General features: G+C 38.4%; 1 protein-coding gene across 3 annotated transcripts in view; it reads left to right on the top strand.

The window, feature by feature from the left end:
* Positions 1–15,471, top strand: part of LOC145977864 (homeobox protein caupolican-like) — a 193,355-nt gene that overhangs the window by 106,536 nt on the left and 71,348 nt on the right. For all 3 annotated transcript variants that reach the window (XM_083110190.1, XM_083110189.1, XM_083110191.1), the window contains exon 3: positions 15,045–15,163. In XM_083110190.1, coding sequence (XP_082966316.1) covers positions 15,045–15,163 — 119 coding nt within the window. The remainder of the gene's footprint in view (positions 1–15,044; positions 15,164–15,471) is intronic.

The raw sequence follows: 15,471 nt of genomic DNA, 5'->3' as shown, positions 1-15,471 counted from the left end.
CCTCTATAGAAACTATTCAATCCTTTAACCTTCTTATTTTATTGGCTCACACCGCCTTCAAACGATTTCTAGCCAAAGTTGCCGAATACTGGTTTCACAGTAATCTGTATGCTATTCACTTTCCTCAAGACATTTTAACCTCCATTGTCACTTTTTCAGAATTATAGACCTTTCTGTTCCTAAGAGAAAGTGAGATTTTGTGGTTTATTTTGGTATCGTTCATTCTGGGGGTTATGAACATATTTATACTGTGAAGTTTATGTTTCTGGGCAAATCTATTCAAAAACGTAACTCTAATCCTTCAACCTTTAACTGGACTATTGTGAATTATCAATAATTTCCATAGCTATATACATTGCATGATGCGTTTTGTTGCATTAAACATACAATAACGATAAACTGTTGTAACTTTTGAATGTTTATTTGCAATGTGAAAACAGAAATGTAGTAGTTACATAAGATAAGAGTACGCTTTTATGTAGACTATTGTGCTCGGTGGAAACAATTACAAAATGAACTCAAGTTGAAAGATCAATATGCGTAATTATGTCATGTATCATACTTGTTGCACCTTGTTCTTATCAATGCTATTTATAACATTGCAGTAAATAACCTGTTTGATATATAGCTATAAATGTACACACATTACATTTACTGCCTTTGTTTGCTTAAGATAGTACAAAATGTACATTTCCTTTGATACCAGAAACAACTTTGTGGGAGCCGACTGCCAGACAGACAATTTATTTTCTTTCTCGGATTGAAGCACTTAAAACCTTTAACCTTTAGGTAATGTTCCACAGAAATCAGTCTCTTTCAATATGAAACAATAAATATGCAAGAAATTCATCACTCATAATTAGAGAATTTACAACTAGATCGTACTTTTAACATTGTGACCATTTAGAAGTCTTGTCAATAACATGCTCATCTTTTGTTATGTGCAACATTAATCGTGCATGTTGTAATTGTGAAGTAAATAGTAATCATAAAGCTTTTTGAAATATTGTATTTGCTCATGACTGTGGAATATAACAAATACATACATTCCGATTGCTTGTTCCATACGTACTAATCAATTACCACGTGGAAAGCAAAAACATTTATAACAGCTTCCATCTTTATTTTCTCATAACAACTTGTTTATATTGTCGTTGGCGAAAATGTGGATGCTGATAAAATTATTGACACAAAATGAATTTTCCCAATTGGCTTACTGTAAAATCTGCAATAAAAAAACACTAATGTTAAGTTGCCATCTCAGCAATGTTTATAAATTTCCGCTATGTAAACAAGCATAATGGTTTGTTATTTGTCAAGTTTAATGTTGCATTGCGATGTTATCGGTGCGTTTTAAGTATTGATAAAATTCCAAACCTGATAATTCTATAATATTATTCTCATAAGTTCACCCAAGCGTAACTGTTTATTTTCTCGGTCACCTGTATTATAAAAAAATGTATTTGTGTTTTGAAAAAAGATCTCATTTCTCTATGTCAGTACTTTCCCAGTGTTTGGAAATTTATTTACTGTGAATTATATATGTATTCAGGATTTCTTTCACTTGAATGCAAGTTTATATGTGTACACAATAAAATTATTATGTTTAACATTAAGGACAAATGTAATTATTATGGCTTGCATTATTATAAACTAAAAATCAGCAAAATATGCACCTATGACCTAAAATGTACATAAATATGCCCTAACAATACAATTTTATGTGAAAAATTGTGTTTTTTGTGGGGTGTAAGATTTGTGCGCGATTAAAAAAGAAACTGGAAATCTAACAAGCCTACAAATTAAAGGCATTTATTGTACTCCAAATATCAGTACCATATGCTAGGGTATTCTCACATACTTCTTATCAATTCTGTGAAGGAGTAGCCACAATAACGACCTCAATTTTCCTACGAATCAACATATCGGTTCATGAATTATGAATCACTGGGAATCGATTGTAGAGAACGAATCGTAGTCGATTCTGCGAATAGTTTCACATGAACTCACCTATAAGCAGTGCACGAATTACAGTGGAGTCTCTGTTCCAGCCGGTTCAAACAAACCAATTAGGCCTACTGTTTGGGCAAGAAGCGGCAACCTTAAAATCCCTCCTCCCCAGCAGGGCATCGACTCCACTGTAGACTTTGATGGATATGCAAGAAAATCAGCACTATTAAATATTTTTACTGTAATTACTAATCATATAGCAGTAATAGTATTGCTCTTGTTACTTTTACTAACAATAACTATAGAGGAATCCATTAAGGTAATACCGCATAATAATATACAATTCTTTTTCACACACCAACCTCTTTCCGGAGCATTCATCCTTGCAAAATATGCGAGAGCTTGTTATTTTTATAAATAATAACGTTAATCAAGTTCAGTTCGTTAGTATTCGTACAGAATAACCAAACTAGAAAATGCGCCACATCGAAAGAAATGCAGAAACCGGATTTTGTTTTTCAGTATTCTGGTTTCTCAGTTCGAAATTCCAAAAAATGACGTTTTATGTGAGGCGTTACATACGTTTAAACTGGTCAAAATTTCCCCCTAACTTTTAGGATTTGTTCTTGAACGAATTGCATCAAATTTATATGCAACATACATATGCATGCATTTCTATACACTAACCATATGAAATGTAAAGAAGGAAAAAAAAATGGTGTATTGGATATTCAGTCATTTGGTGGATTTGGTATGTCTCCAAAGGATATAATAGTAAAACTAACAATATAGTAGCAATAATAATAATTTTGGAATAAAATGGGTTTATTTTTTTTAATGTTATTTCAATTTGTATCAACGACCTGAAATCCCGCCCCTACAAAAATTTCTGGCTACGCCCATCTTCGCACCCTGCCTATGAGCCTCATCCAGACAGTTGCCGAAAATTGTTAATATTTGCATGAAGGACACACACACACACAATACTCGCTGTACGTTTCTCTGTGGTCGAATTTATGCGTCACTATTCTAAAAAATTGCACCTGGTAAATATATAGCCTGGTTCCTGGCACTTACATTATCAAGTATTGTGTGGAAAATTTCCTGACACTAGTGACATCTAGTGCCGGACACGGCCATTAGCAAAAACGAATGGGCGTTTCAGCCGCAGGGCAGCCTGGGGGAGCTTCTTCCTGGATGAGAAGGGGTTGTACGCCAAGCGGAAGAGGGTGCAAGGGGGAGGGGGATGATTGCATGCGTACAGCGTAGTGTCAGGGTACGGATGTGGTAAAATGTTAATCGCGAGCAGCTCCGTTATCGATTGTGTCAACTATATCATGTCCTCCTCCTCCCGTAGATGGCCGAAAACATGTCTTCACTTTGTTTTAACCACCTGGGAACATGCAAAAAGACAATGAGCGGGGTAGCGTGGCCATTTTTAGTGCGTCATATTGCATAGCTCTCTCCCACCAATGCGTGTTCACTAACTGCTCGGCATGGTGCAAACATATGCATTCATTTCTGGAATGGCGACTAGAAGACTTCTGTCTCGCTCTATACATACCAACTGCATCTTGTTTTGGGGCAATGCTAGATTCAGAGATTGACATATTGTAGCATGTTTTATGTGGTGCTTTGAACACTGAAAATGTGCTTCCAAGACTAATAAATGCAAGCGAGTTCATCAGGTATTTCTCGAACCATGTCGAGCTTTCTGTCTCGTACCGAATTTTGACGTAATACTACAGCATTGTTATACTTACCAAACCAAACTAAAAACATTAATTTCTGCACATGAAACACATAAACCATCTACAAATCCTGTAGACATATTATTATAATTAGTATTATTGACCCACAAAGATAAAAAGGTCAAACTATTTTTTTTAATAGAATGAGAAAATGAGGCAACATGAAAACATAAGACTATCAATATGAAATTGTCTTCATTGGGAAAGGAATATCGTATAAGAATTTTGTTATGATAATATTTAAGACTATATTTTAACTAGCTGTGTTGTTAATTAATTTTAATATATCTATTCTCTCAAGCCAAATGAACATTTTAAATTATTGTTCAGTTTAGTTATTCGTGCGTTGAAAAATAATGTTTTAAATACATTGAACCTAAAGTGTGGGCTCATAAAAATGGCTTGTTTTGGCCTAAAAATCCCTGAACTTTGTAGTTATGCTAGAATATGTGCTCCTCAGCCCGTAGCTAGATATTTTGTCGCCCCCCGACCCCCAACTCCCGCACTGCCAAGCACCGACATCTTATGTGTTTCCTTCCATATTTTCTTCTTATACCATAGTTTGGGATATTTACAGCCTACGCATTTTGAAATGAGGAAAGAAGAGAAAAAATCGTTAAAAAATATAGTTTACATTCAAAGATTCGTAGTTTGCAACTCTGATTAAAGAAACATTTAGAAGACTGTGGTGCGTCAAGAACGTCTTCAAATGCGTTGTATTAGTTAGGCAGGGACTCGAAGCCGGCAACTTCAGTGTGGAGGTGAGACTAAACGAAAGAAGTCGCTCCAGCTGGTGTGAACTGGCCCTAAGTTTTTCTTTTTCTTCCAAGCAGCTGTTCATGTACGTTTAACCCACGCTGAAGCCTTCTGCATTCAAAGTACGGCACGGTGCTGGATCAGTTTATATAAAAGCTGACGGTGTATGGTTAGGCATATACGTCTCGGGCCGTGCAGGATACATTCGTGACTACGTGACGTCCAAAATAACGACTCCTTTTGTTTCGGTCTGCATGGCGTGCGACGGGTCACGTGGTGCGACACTCTCCCCACTTTCTTCTTTGTAAACATGCGTGTCTTCTGAATAAATTATGCTGCGGTGTCTGTCGTCATTTCGTTTTGACGCTTGCTTGTTCGATCCTTCGGCAGGTTGTGGGTTCGACCTTTATTCTGGGTGTCGTGCTGAGGTTTGCCCGTTGTTTTCTCAAGTCAGTCGTACACTAGCTTCGAATTCTGGAAGTAGCGTGCACTTGTAGGTATTGACGTTCAATTCACATAATAAGAAGATTTGCACTGACACTATTCCCTCCGATATCTTGCGTGCTTTCCACATTATGATACTGATTCTCGGTGTTTTTGTTACGATCCCATTCGCCACATCTGTGTTCGAACGTACATTTTCTAATGTGCCAGTTTGTTTTTGTGTTTTCCGCTGTACGCAGCTCACTTTTCGCTACTCTTTCATTTCTTCGTATTTTTTAGCATGGACGTTCGCAGGATTTTCCCCAAAACTCAAGCAAGGTTTTTTATCCAGGAAGGGGCGGGGGGGGGGGGGCACCCATAATAGTGGCGCGCTAAGAATCACAAGTCAATTATAAAACGGCAGAACTAAACAGATAAAATACTATAAATCTGGCGACTGATAAATCAAGTTTCATGCAATATTTTTATTTTATTATATATGTATGTTATTTTGTCATGTATATTGTATCAATAAATAAGATAAATTAATAGGCGGGGGAACCCTTAAATTCATGCAACTGACGTCCTGGTATGTTTTAAGGCACCAGGATGCTAAGCGCATACCCTCGAATGTATGCGGGTGGAGGCGGGTTTACTTCGCCCCCCATATGGGTATGAATCCTGCTGTATCAGTTCTTACTCAAACACTCGCAGATCAAAAGTATTTAAAACTGCATCTTCCTAATTAAGGTTTCATAACCCAGAAATCCTGGTAGTTTCATGTATATCAATCAAAGTTAGGGTTGCGCGACTTTTCAAACACCCTGTATTGTATGAGATCTATGAAACAGTTGTTATAGAGCGACCAGATAAGTAGACCGCTCGGATTTTAAGTTTTAACCTTTATTTCCTTTACAGGTATGTAAGAAATAATAAGTTATGTCAACGCTTGATTAAAAAACGATACAACCGATGAAGTTTTATAGTGCCTAAAAAAAACTATTTCGCTTGTTAGAACCGATTTTAGGTTTTTGACTAAATCGAGGCTTTTTTTAGGTTTTTATATATTTTTAAAGGTTTTACAGAATTTTTATGTTGGTATGGTACCTTTACCGTGAGCCATGGAAATATTCCTTCCACTTTCTCTTATACATCTTTTCGTCTACTTGTCTTTCGGGTTATTGGAAAATCGATTGTACAATCCGGGTCACAAGTGTGTTGAATCTCTTGAGGCATGTTACGTTATGTCTCACCTCCAATTCACTTTTCCTTGTGGCTGTACAAATGGGTGAACAGCAGCAATTTCCCGGTTTGTTCTTCATGACACCCACGTGCTAACAACTAAATTACATTTTCTGCTGTAACAAGGTTTTAGTACTAAACCCGTGACAGATTTACCACCTACCATGCTAACCACCACCGAACCATGGCAGGAACTGGTTCACAAAACCGAAGAAGGAAAAAAAAAAAGGCATTCCAGCAACTTTCCAAAAATGCCTGGAATTCCTACTGGCCCCTTTTCAAAAGTCCGACGTCTGGACATTTTTAAAGGAGTCAAACAGAAATTAGCCACTTGCATATTGCTTGTAAACACACTCACGGATTTCCTGCCAGGGGGCTCTGTGGGTCTTTTATGGTTGGTCACTCACTCTCGCTGTCTCTCTCTCCCCCTATCTTTTCTTCGTCGACTGTCTCTATTCTGCGCCACCCCCTCCCCCTTCACCCCGACTAACGGCACACCTTCCGGTCTTTTCCCGGGGTGGTCCTCCGCATCCAAAGCACCTCTGGAGGTGGCACAAGGGAAGACACTTTCATGTCACTTTACTCCTACAGTGTTGCAAACCCTCGACATTTGTCACTGCGGATAGTGAAAACTTTCAGAGGTGAAGAATCAAGATTCTTATATTTTTTTTCAGTCGCTTATATTCTTTCAAGGTACGAGGGGGAATTCCCCGCTCTGGTTTCTGCAACCCCCCTTTCTACTTGTCAATTTTTGGCTCTTGAAGGGAGAGAAACTCTTTATATAGTTATTTATTATCCCGCTGCTTCAAGCTAGTAGGTTCTTTCTTGTAGGAGTTATGCAAGTTTGAAATCCAAGAACCGATATTCTTGGTCGTTTGTACATTTATTCAGCCGCGACTAACCTAAAGATAGAAGAGCGCCGAAAAACAATATTGAAATAAGAATTCACTCAGCCTTTTCCAGTTCATATTTCTATGATATTTATCCATCCTTTCCTTGCCCTGGGATCATCAGTTTTTATTCCGTTCTAATCATGAAGGTGATACAACAACGAGCAACAGTCATTTGAATTGTTTTATGAATGAAAACGAACATTATTCTTTCTTATTATTGAATAATTAAGTTACGCCGAACTAGCAAATCATCAAGTGTTTACCACGCTCATGTGGCAGTTCTTGGAACTAAAGTCACATGAACCAATTCACTCGAAATGTCTTCGATAACTCCAGCGCAATCGAGCTATCGTATATTCTTTTAGCGTGTTATTTTAAGGACTGTAACTTTAGTAATGATAAGAAAATGGTTCCTTACATATTTTACAAGGTACTGCAATGTATTTTCAGCTCACAACTTTCTCGCTTTCTTTCCAACACTCTGTCTAATGGAATATACATGGGAGATAGGGTGAGTACACTATTTGAACAAAGCTTGAGAATTCTTGCTAGATCCTTCACCGATAACCAACTGGGGAGAATGTCCTAAAGCTATTTCGTTTGCATTTCTAATCCAAGCGTAGCAGAAGGGGGGAGATGCCAAATGTCTGCTTATCAAACGTTCAATCGTTGCCCTTGCACACTTGCTGTGAATTGTTCTAAGCCCCCTGGGAGCTTGCTTGCTGAAGCCATCGAAGCAGGACAAGTGTCAATGTGTCTTGTATCTGTCTGTTCAAGTATTTAAGAGGGTATTCAACTTGTAGCGTGGGTAAAAATAGCAAATGCAGATAGGCATTCCTCATACTTGCACCAAAATGACCGAAATAGATTTGTTGCTTTGAACGCTAATGTACTTTTAAAGTCAAATATACCAGTTAGTATCTATGAATTCAACAAATTTAGCTGTTACATTTCCACAACGAGTTTGCGATTGAGTCGCACTATATTTTGAAATCGCGTTAGGTTTGAAGTGATACAGAGGTGGAACCGTGTAATTATTTTTTGAAGATTTAGTGCAAACTCAAATGAGTCGCAGCCTCTTATTGTGCATTTGGTTATTTTACTGAATTAATTGTTATTGATTAGTGTTTATTAATAATGAATTGGTGAGATTCTAGTCTTAACTTTTGTCCGTCTGTTTGGCTTGTTTCTAAACGGTTCTGGGTTATAGTTCCATTTAGGGAATGGGCTTTACATTATGTGATGAGATTCACTTCCATTTTAGTGACTACTACCTTCTTTGTACAAATGTTCAGTCATTCCGCATAACTCGTGGAAAACACATAATTTACAAACTGACAACGAAAGAATATGAACAATAACACTAATTGTCCTTCACTTAGTGAACCAGCCTAAAATAAAAACCAGCAACTGAGAGGGCGAAATTAGCCACATAATTTTTTTTTACTTAATCTGCTCTAGATTTGATAGAATGTCATCAACAAGCCTTTGTGAATAGTGACAGCAAGTCCCAGAAATTGATAGGCGAATGAAACATGGTTTTGCGCTAGCTAACACAAAACGATTGTATATTTTTTAGCATAATGACTGGCTTTAGCCCTCAACGACATGTTTGAGCCGCGGGATTCGAGTTGGTGCTTATTTCTTTACTTTTATTGTCTAATTCGTTTCGTCCTGGTGAATATACTTTTTTAAAATTTAACATCCACTCATGCTTTTCCCCGCTATTTTAGTGCTTACTTCCTTGCCTTTTAGTGTATTTATTTCTTATTTGTGTGTGAATCCTCTCACTAGTATCGCAGTGTCGCCAACCCCTGCTAGAAAAGATTATAACTTCGTGAGCCTACAAAAACAAACGTTTTCAGGAAACACGAAAGTTAAAAGAACGAACACGCCGCCTGCACACCCTAAGTTTTCAACCAGATTTGTTGTAAAGTGTTGCTAGGGCTTCGTAATCCATTAATCCCCAAGGTGTTAAACCTCGCAGTCTCGTCCCTCCGAACCAAGTTACTGCAGCGCTCATGTGGCAGGTCCGGGAACTATTTCAACAAATGCAAGAAATGATCTTGTAAATACACTCTGTAAAAAAAAAATAGCATCACTGTATTCTTATTACGGATGTTGACAATTTTGAGTTTCGCATGCATGCATCTTTCCTGCACAACTTGAAATCAATTGATTGAAGCATTGGTCTGGTATCACTGCATAGTGTGGTGGTATTCTTTTGTTGATTTAGTGCTTGGAGTGTCCGCTAGAGGGTGTTGCAATCAGTTACTGCTGCAAGGCTTTGTAATCAATTGTCAGAAATCTGTAAAACGATTGTTAGTAGTGCAACTTGTGACGTGTTTTATGTTGCAACTACATGTTCATTATTGACAGTTTGGATACGTTATCATATTTGTGAAGTGTTCTGGTGGTGTGTAGTGTATTTGAGTGTGTTTTCTCAAAAGAAATTGGCAGAAAGTGTGACATTTCACCACGTAAGCAAGGAATGGTTCTTGCTTTGCATATGGATGGTCATTCTCAGAGAGAAATTGGTCGACAACTTCAACTGCATCAATCCACAGTTATCAGCTGCCTGCAAAAGTAACAAGAACATGGAAAATCATCACTGAGAAGTCACTGTGGCAGAAAGAAAAATACATCACCTTGACTGGATCGTATGATAAAGGACATGGCACTGAAGAACAGAGGAATGAGTTCACGCCAAATTACACATAATCTTCAAAATGAGGTGGGAGTTAATCTTACTCATGCTACTGTAGTATCCCGACTAAAGAAACAGGGTGTTTCTAAACACGTCCCACGTAAAAAAAAACAGACTAACTGACGCACATGCAAAAGCTAGACGAGAGTTTTTCACACGTTATGGCGCATGGAATGATACAGATTGGGAACATGTGATATTTTCTGATGAAAAACGATTTAAATTGCTGGGAAATGACAGCTCAGTTAAACTGTGGATGCGGAAGGGAGAAGAACTTGCAAAATCTTGTATTTTAGAAACTCAAAAGTTTTGTGGCAGTGTTATGATTTGGGCATGTTTCTCTGCAAAAGGGATTGGCAGGATGCATATTTGCACATGGACCGTTAAGGCTCATCAATATCTGGAAATCCTGAATCGGAAAGTTCTACACACTGCAGGAGATCATTTTTCTGGACAGAATTTGGACAACTTTATTTTTCAAGACTATAATGAAACCTGTCACCGTGCTCAGGTGGTGAATAACTGGTTTCATGATATGAATATTGAAAGACTTTGGTGGCCGCCCAACTCTCCAGACATGAATCCTATAGAAAACCTGTGGGCTATTATGTGCAAAAAACTTGGTAATCAGACGTACAGGTCAAAAGAGGAACTTGTGACAGCAAATGTACATGTTTGGAATGAAATTGAGGTCGAATATTGTCAAAATCTCATTCATAGCATTCCTCGAAGATTGGAAGCACTTAGGAAGGCCAGGGGTAGCCACACTAAGTACTAGTCAATGTATTTACTTACTATCATTTCAAATTGACATCATATGATGCATTTAAAACCTTTTTTTCAATCTTTTTACTTGTAAAAATTGTCTTTGTGCAAAAACGTTCCACAAGCTATATTTGCAATAATTTTGTTATTAGTTCTGTCAAGTACATTATGTAAGTAACTATGACTTAAATAATAAAAATATATTGTACAGATATAGTGTTTTATATATTTGTTAGGAAAACAAATCAACAAGTCGAATTAAATTAATAAAACAACTGATAATTCACGAGCGAAATGCTGACGACCAAAAATAATGAAGTGATGCTATTTTTATTTTACAGAGTGTATTAACTAACCAGTAGTGTTGCCCACGAGACGAGACTTTGGCCTGTCTCGTCTCGTGGAGTCTCGTGGAAATGCTGTCTCGTCTCGAAAATATTCATTTGTCTTATGACACATGGTCAATCTCGTCTCGTCTCGAATTTTTAAAAGCCTGTCCCGTCTCGTCCCGTGGGCAACACTACTAACCAGTGAATGACGTAAAAATAAAAACACAGACGAACACCTTGTTCAAAAATTTTAAGGACACTGAATTGCCCAATACCATGCATCAGATTCATTGTTCAAACTTAAAAATAGGGTCACTCGATTTTGGAGGGAGATTGATCATAAGTGGTTATGTTAGCCTGAACACCATAGTTAATAGTACATAATGATCGAAAACACTAGCCTACAGTCATTCATCGGCTAGAAATCGATAGAAATACCTAGGTATTAATCTTATGAACACAACTTCTAATGAAACCACAAGTGTACAGTGGGATCCATGAGTATTACAGTGCAAATTATCCATCACCATGTTCGTACACTTTATTTGACCCAATTAAAGCTTCAATAATTAAAAGAAAACTTCAAGCAAGCTGTTGACAACTTCTGCACCACCTATTCATAAAAATACATCGCTTAAAAACACAGGATGTAAGAAAAAAAAGAATGAAAATAGTCATGGACAATTTGCACGGTAATACTCATTGATCCCACTGAACTTCACTGTCACAGATTACTATGGTTTCTGAGTTCACACATTATACTGTGCACGTGTCTTGCAATTAGTCCATCACCAAGTAGGAATATTATGAGACCCTATTATTTACGTTGCATTATAAAAATTAGATTATACTCGACGGTGTTCATTTTAGTCATTCAAGTTAAGTCTTCCCCAAAGTGGAATAATTTTATATTCCAACAACAAATATCGTGTATGATACAGAACAATTCTGAATTCACTTTCGAGTTGATAGTCTGGGTTTTAACATTCAAGTCTGTTCACCTAATGCATAAGTTACTAGATCCTTGCCCAGAACTCGAAAACATTCCGCAACCATGGTAGGCTACCAAACCGAAAGTTGGCATCACTGCACGAAGAAGCAGCAGCATATTTGACTCCCTAAGCTTTCTTTACCCCCTCCCCCTATTTCCGTCACCGTTTCTCTTCCTGTTGGTGGCCCCTTCTCATTGACGCTGCTTTACAAAGACTGGTAGTAAAGTCCCTTTGCTCAGAGATTTTCCAGAAAATCTCATTTTGACTCAGCGGGGGCGCGGAACGGAATCGCAGGAGATTGACACGTGAGTGGAGGTCTTTTTTGTCTACCCTCCTTTCTCCCTGGTGCGTGCATTGTGTTACTCTTCTGTTACTTATTTATTTATCGTGCTTTCAAGTAAACATCAGGTTAGGGAAATGGTTTTTAGGACGACATTTTACTCGGCTCAAAATGCCAGTCAAATCCTACGGCTGTCGGTCATGACAGTTCGTTCTTTTCAGGCAAGATGAGAACACAGACAGCTAGTAACAGAGCGGAAAGCAAGTATGCATAAATAGTGGTGTACAGAGCGGAATATTGTTATGAAATTTCTTCAGAGATCTGTAAAATGTGGATAAACGGAAGATGAATGGTTATTAGATGGAATTAATGAAGAGTCGCTCAAAAAAGAACGTCCACGCCAGGACTCGAACCCGTCTCTTGTAGTCCCTTCATCTTATCACCATTTATCTTCCATTTTGGCGATTGGTCAAAAGTGACAGAAAAGCGAAGGAAATTAAATCGATTACTGAACCAATCTTTTTCATTCTCTTTTCCTTCCTATCTGACGAGGAGAGAGAAATAAAGAAATAAGGGTAGAGAAACTGGACAGAGAAAGAAATAAATTAAGGGAAATACAGAAACTTGACACACACGGAGAGAGAGAGAGGAAGGGAAATAGAGAAACTGGACAGAGAGAGAGAGATGTGAAGGGAAAATAGAGAAACTGGACAGAGAGAGAGAGAGAGATAAAGAAATGAAGGGAAAATATAGAAACTGGACAGAGAGAGAGAGAAAGCAATAAATAAAGGAAGGGAAATAGAGAAACTGGACAGAGAGAGAGAGAAAGCAATAAATAAAGGAAGGGAAATAGAGAAACTGGACAGAGAGAGAGAGAGAAAGAAATGAAGGGAAAATAGAGAAACTGGACAGAGAGAGAGAGAAAGCAATAAATAAAGGAAGGGAAATAGAGAAACTGGACAGAGAGAGAGAGAGAGAGTGAAAGAAATGAAGAGAAAATAGAGAAACTGGACAGAGGGAGAGAGAGAAAGAAAAATAAAGGAAGGGAAATAGAGAAACTGGACAGAGAGAGAGAGAGAGAAAGAAAAATAAAGGAAGGGAAATAGAGAAACTGGACAGAGAAAGAAATGAAGGGAAAATAGAGAAACTGGACAGAGAGAGAAAGAAATGAAGGGAAAATAGAGAAACTGGACAGAGAGAGAGAGAGAGAGAGAGAGAGAGAGAGAGAGCAATGAAGGGAAAATAGAGAAACTGGACAGAGAGAGAAAGAAATAAATAAAGGAAGGGGAATAGAGAAACTGGACAGAGAGAGAGAAAGAAATGAAGGGAAATAGAGAAACTAGAGAGAGAATGAAATAAATAAAGGAAGGGAAATAGAGAAACTGGACAGAGAGAGAAAGAAACGAAGGGAAAATAGAGAAACTAGAGAGAGAAAGAAATAAAGGGAGGGAAATAGAGAAACTGGACAGAGAGAGAGAAAAAATGAAGGGAAGATAGAGAAACTAGAGAGAGAAAGAAATAAATAAAGGAAGGGAAATAGAGAAACTTGACACACGTAGAGAGAGAGAAAGAAATGAAGGGAAAATAGAGAAACTGGAGAGAGAGAGAGAGATAGAAAGAAATAAAGGCAGTGAAATAGAGGAATTGGACATCCAGAGAGAGAAAAAACTAAAATAAGAGATACAGGAACAGAGAAAGGTGTATTTCTTCTTGTGTTTCATATTTCCCTCTTTCCAGACGAAGAGAGAAAACGGAGGAAGGAAGAGAATGTCCCAACCTGGAGACAAATGTGTATTCCCCCCAAAAACATGCCTCTCGCTTTTATTTGAACACCATGTTCATAGTTTCGTCTATTTGTGTGTCTCCGTTCTCCATTGTTGGAGATAACAGATCTACAGACGTCACGCTGTGCAATGTTGGCCCAGGGTTTGACCAGTCTGGTTAATAGCGGAGGTGCTGAGGTTTACCCTTGAGGTGAAAGGCCGGGTATGGCAGGGAGGGGGCGAGAAGAGAAATTAGAGGCCAGTGGTTGCAACCGGCTGTTCCATTATTTGTTGGCCTGGATTCGGCCATTTCGGATTTCACATTCCACCTTCTGGAACTGATAAGCTTCCAAGGGCGATGACCATATGGGTCCTTGCGAGCAGGGAAATACCTAGGTATACAATGGCATTCTAGACAAATTGACAAGACAAGAAGATTGGAATGATAGTGTTTTCATTACTTGCTGCTTCCTTATTTCTAACACCCAGAAGAACCCCTCAGGGGAAGTTATGGGGTCAGTCCTCCCCTTTAAAGAAAGAAATCGCATCAAAAAAAGGGTAAAAATAAACAACCACCAACTTAGAGAATATGGTGAAAGGTGGGTATGTCGACACCAAAATAGGGGAAAATGTACTAGTGGAGGGGATATCGACACTAAAATAGGGGAAATTGTACTAGTGGAGGGGATATCGACACTAAGATGGGGGAAAATGTACAAGACAATGGATATTGACACTAAAATAGGGGAAAATGTACTAGTGGAGGGGATATCGACACTAAGATAGGGGAAAATGCACTAGAAGAAGGGATATCGACACTTAAATAGGGGGAAATGTACTAGTGGAGGGGATATGGACACTAAAATAGGGGAAAATGTACTAGAAGAGGGGATATCGCCACTAAAACAGGAGAAAGGGGTTATTCTTACAAACAGGAGTATAGTTTCTCCCATTTGTGTCGATATCCCTTTTTATATTAAATTTTCTCCCATTTTAATATCGATTTCCCCTTTTCTAGCACTAGTTTTCCCCATTTTACTGTCGATATCCCCTTTTCTAGGACATTTTTCCTTTTTTTTTTTTGGCCATTCTCTTTCTTTTAAATGCCTATTATGGTTTATATCCTGTATTTTCACGAGCACCCCTACAAACCATACACAATGCTGACAAGGTGATTTTTCCGTCTTCCACAGAGTAACCCCTACGCGCTAAAAGACGGGAGCCCCTCGGCAGACGTCTCGGCATGGACGAGTGCGGGACTCCAACCCACGACAGGCTACTATCCCTACGACCCAACACTCGCTGCTTACGGGTAAGTACCATTTGTCTTGTCTGTGTGTATTTACGGGTATTCAATTTGCATTGCCTTTTAGCGTACACTTAGTATGTGGGTACAGAAACAGCTCCATTTACACTAATTCTTCAGTGGTCGGTTTCTGCTACGGCCCTTTATACACCAGTGGCGTATGCTGTGTCTATAACACCTGGACTACGACACCTGGTCCTAGACTATGGAGGAAGGTTGAAGACTAATAGGCTCATTCTTGACGTCTTCAAGGAAGCCACGTTGCCATCCCAACGGTAGCCAGGTTGCAAACTTATAAAAGTTCAGGTTGCCAA

This window comes from Lepisma saccharinum, chromosome 23 (assembly GCF_977018435.1).
Source record: "Lepisma saccharinum chromosome 23, izLepSacc3.1, whole genome shotgun sequence".
NCBI lineage: Eukaryota > Metazoa > Arthropoda > Insecta > Zygentoma > Lepismatidae > Lepisma > Lepisma saccharinum.
The sequence above is the reverse complement of the archived record's forward strand: the minus strand, read 5'-3'. Positions and strand labels throughout refer to the sequence as shown.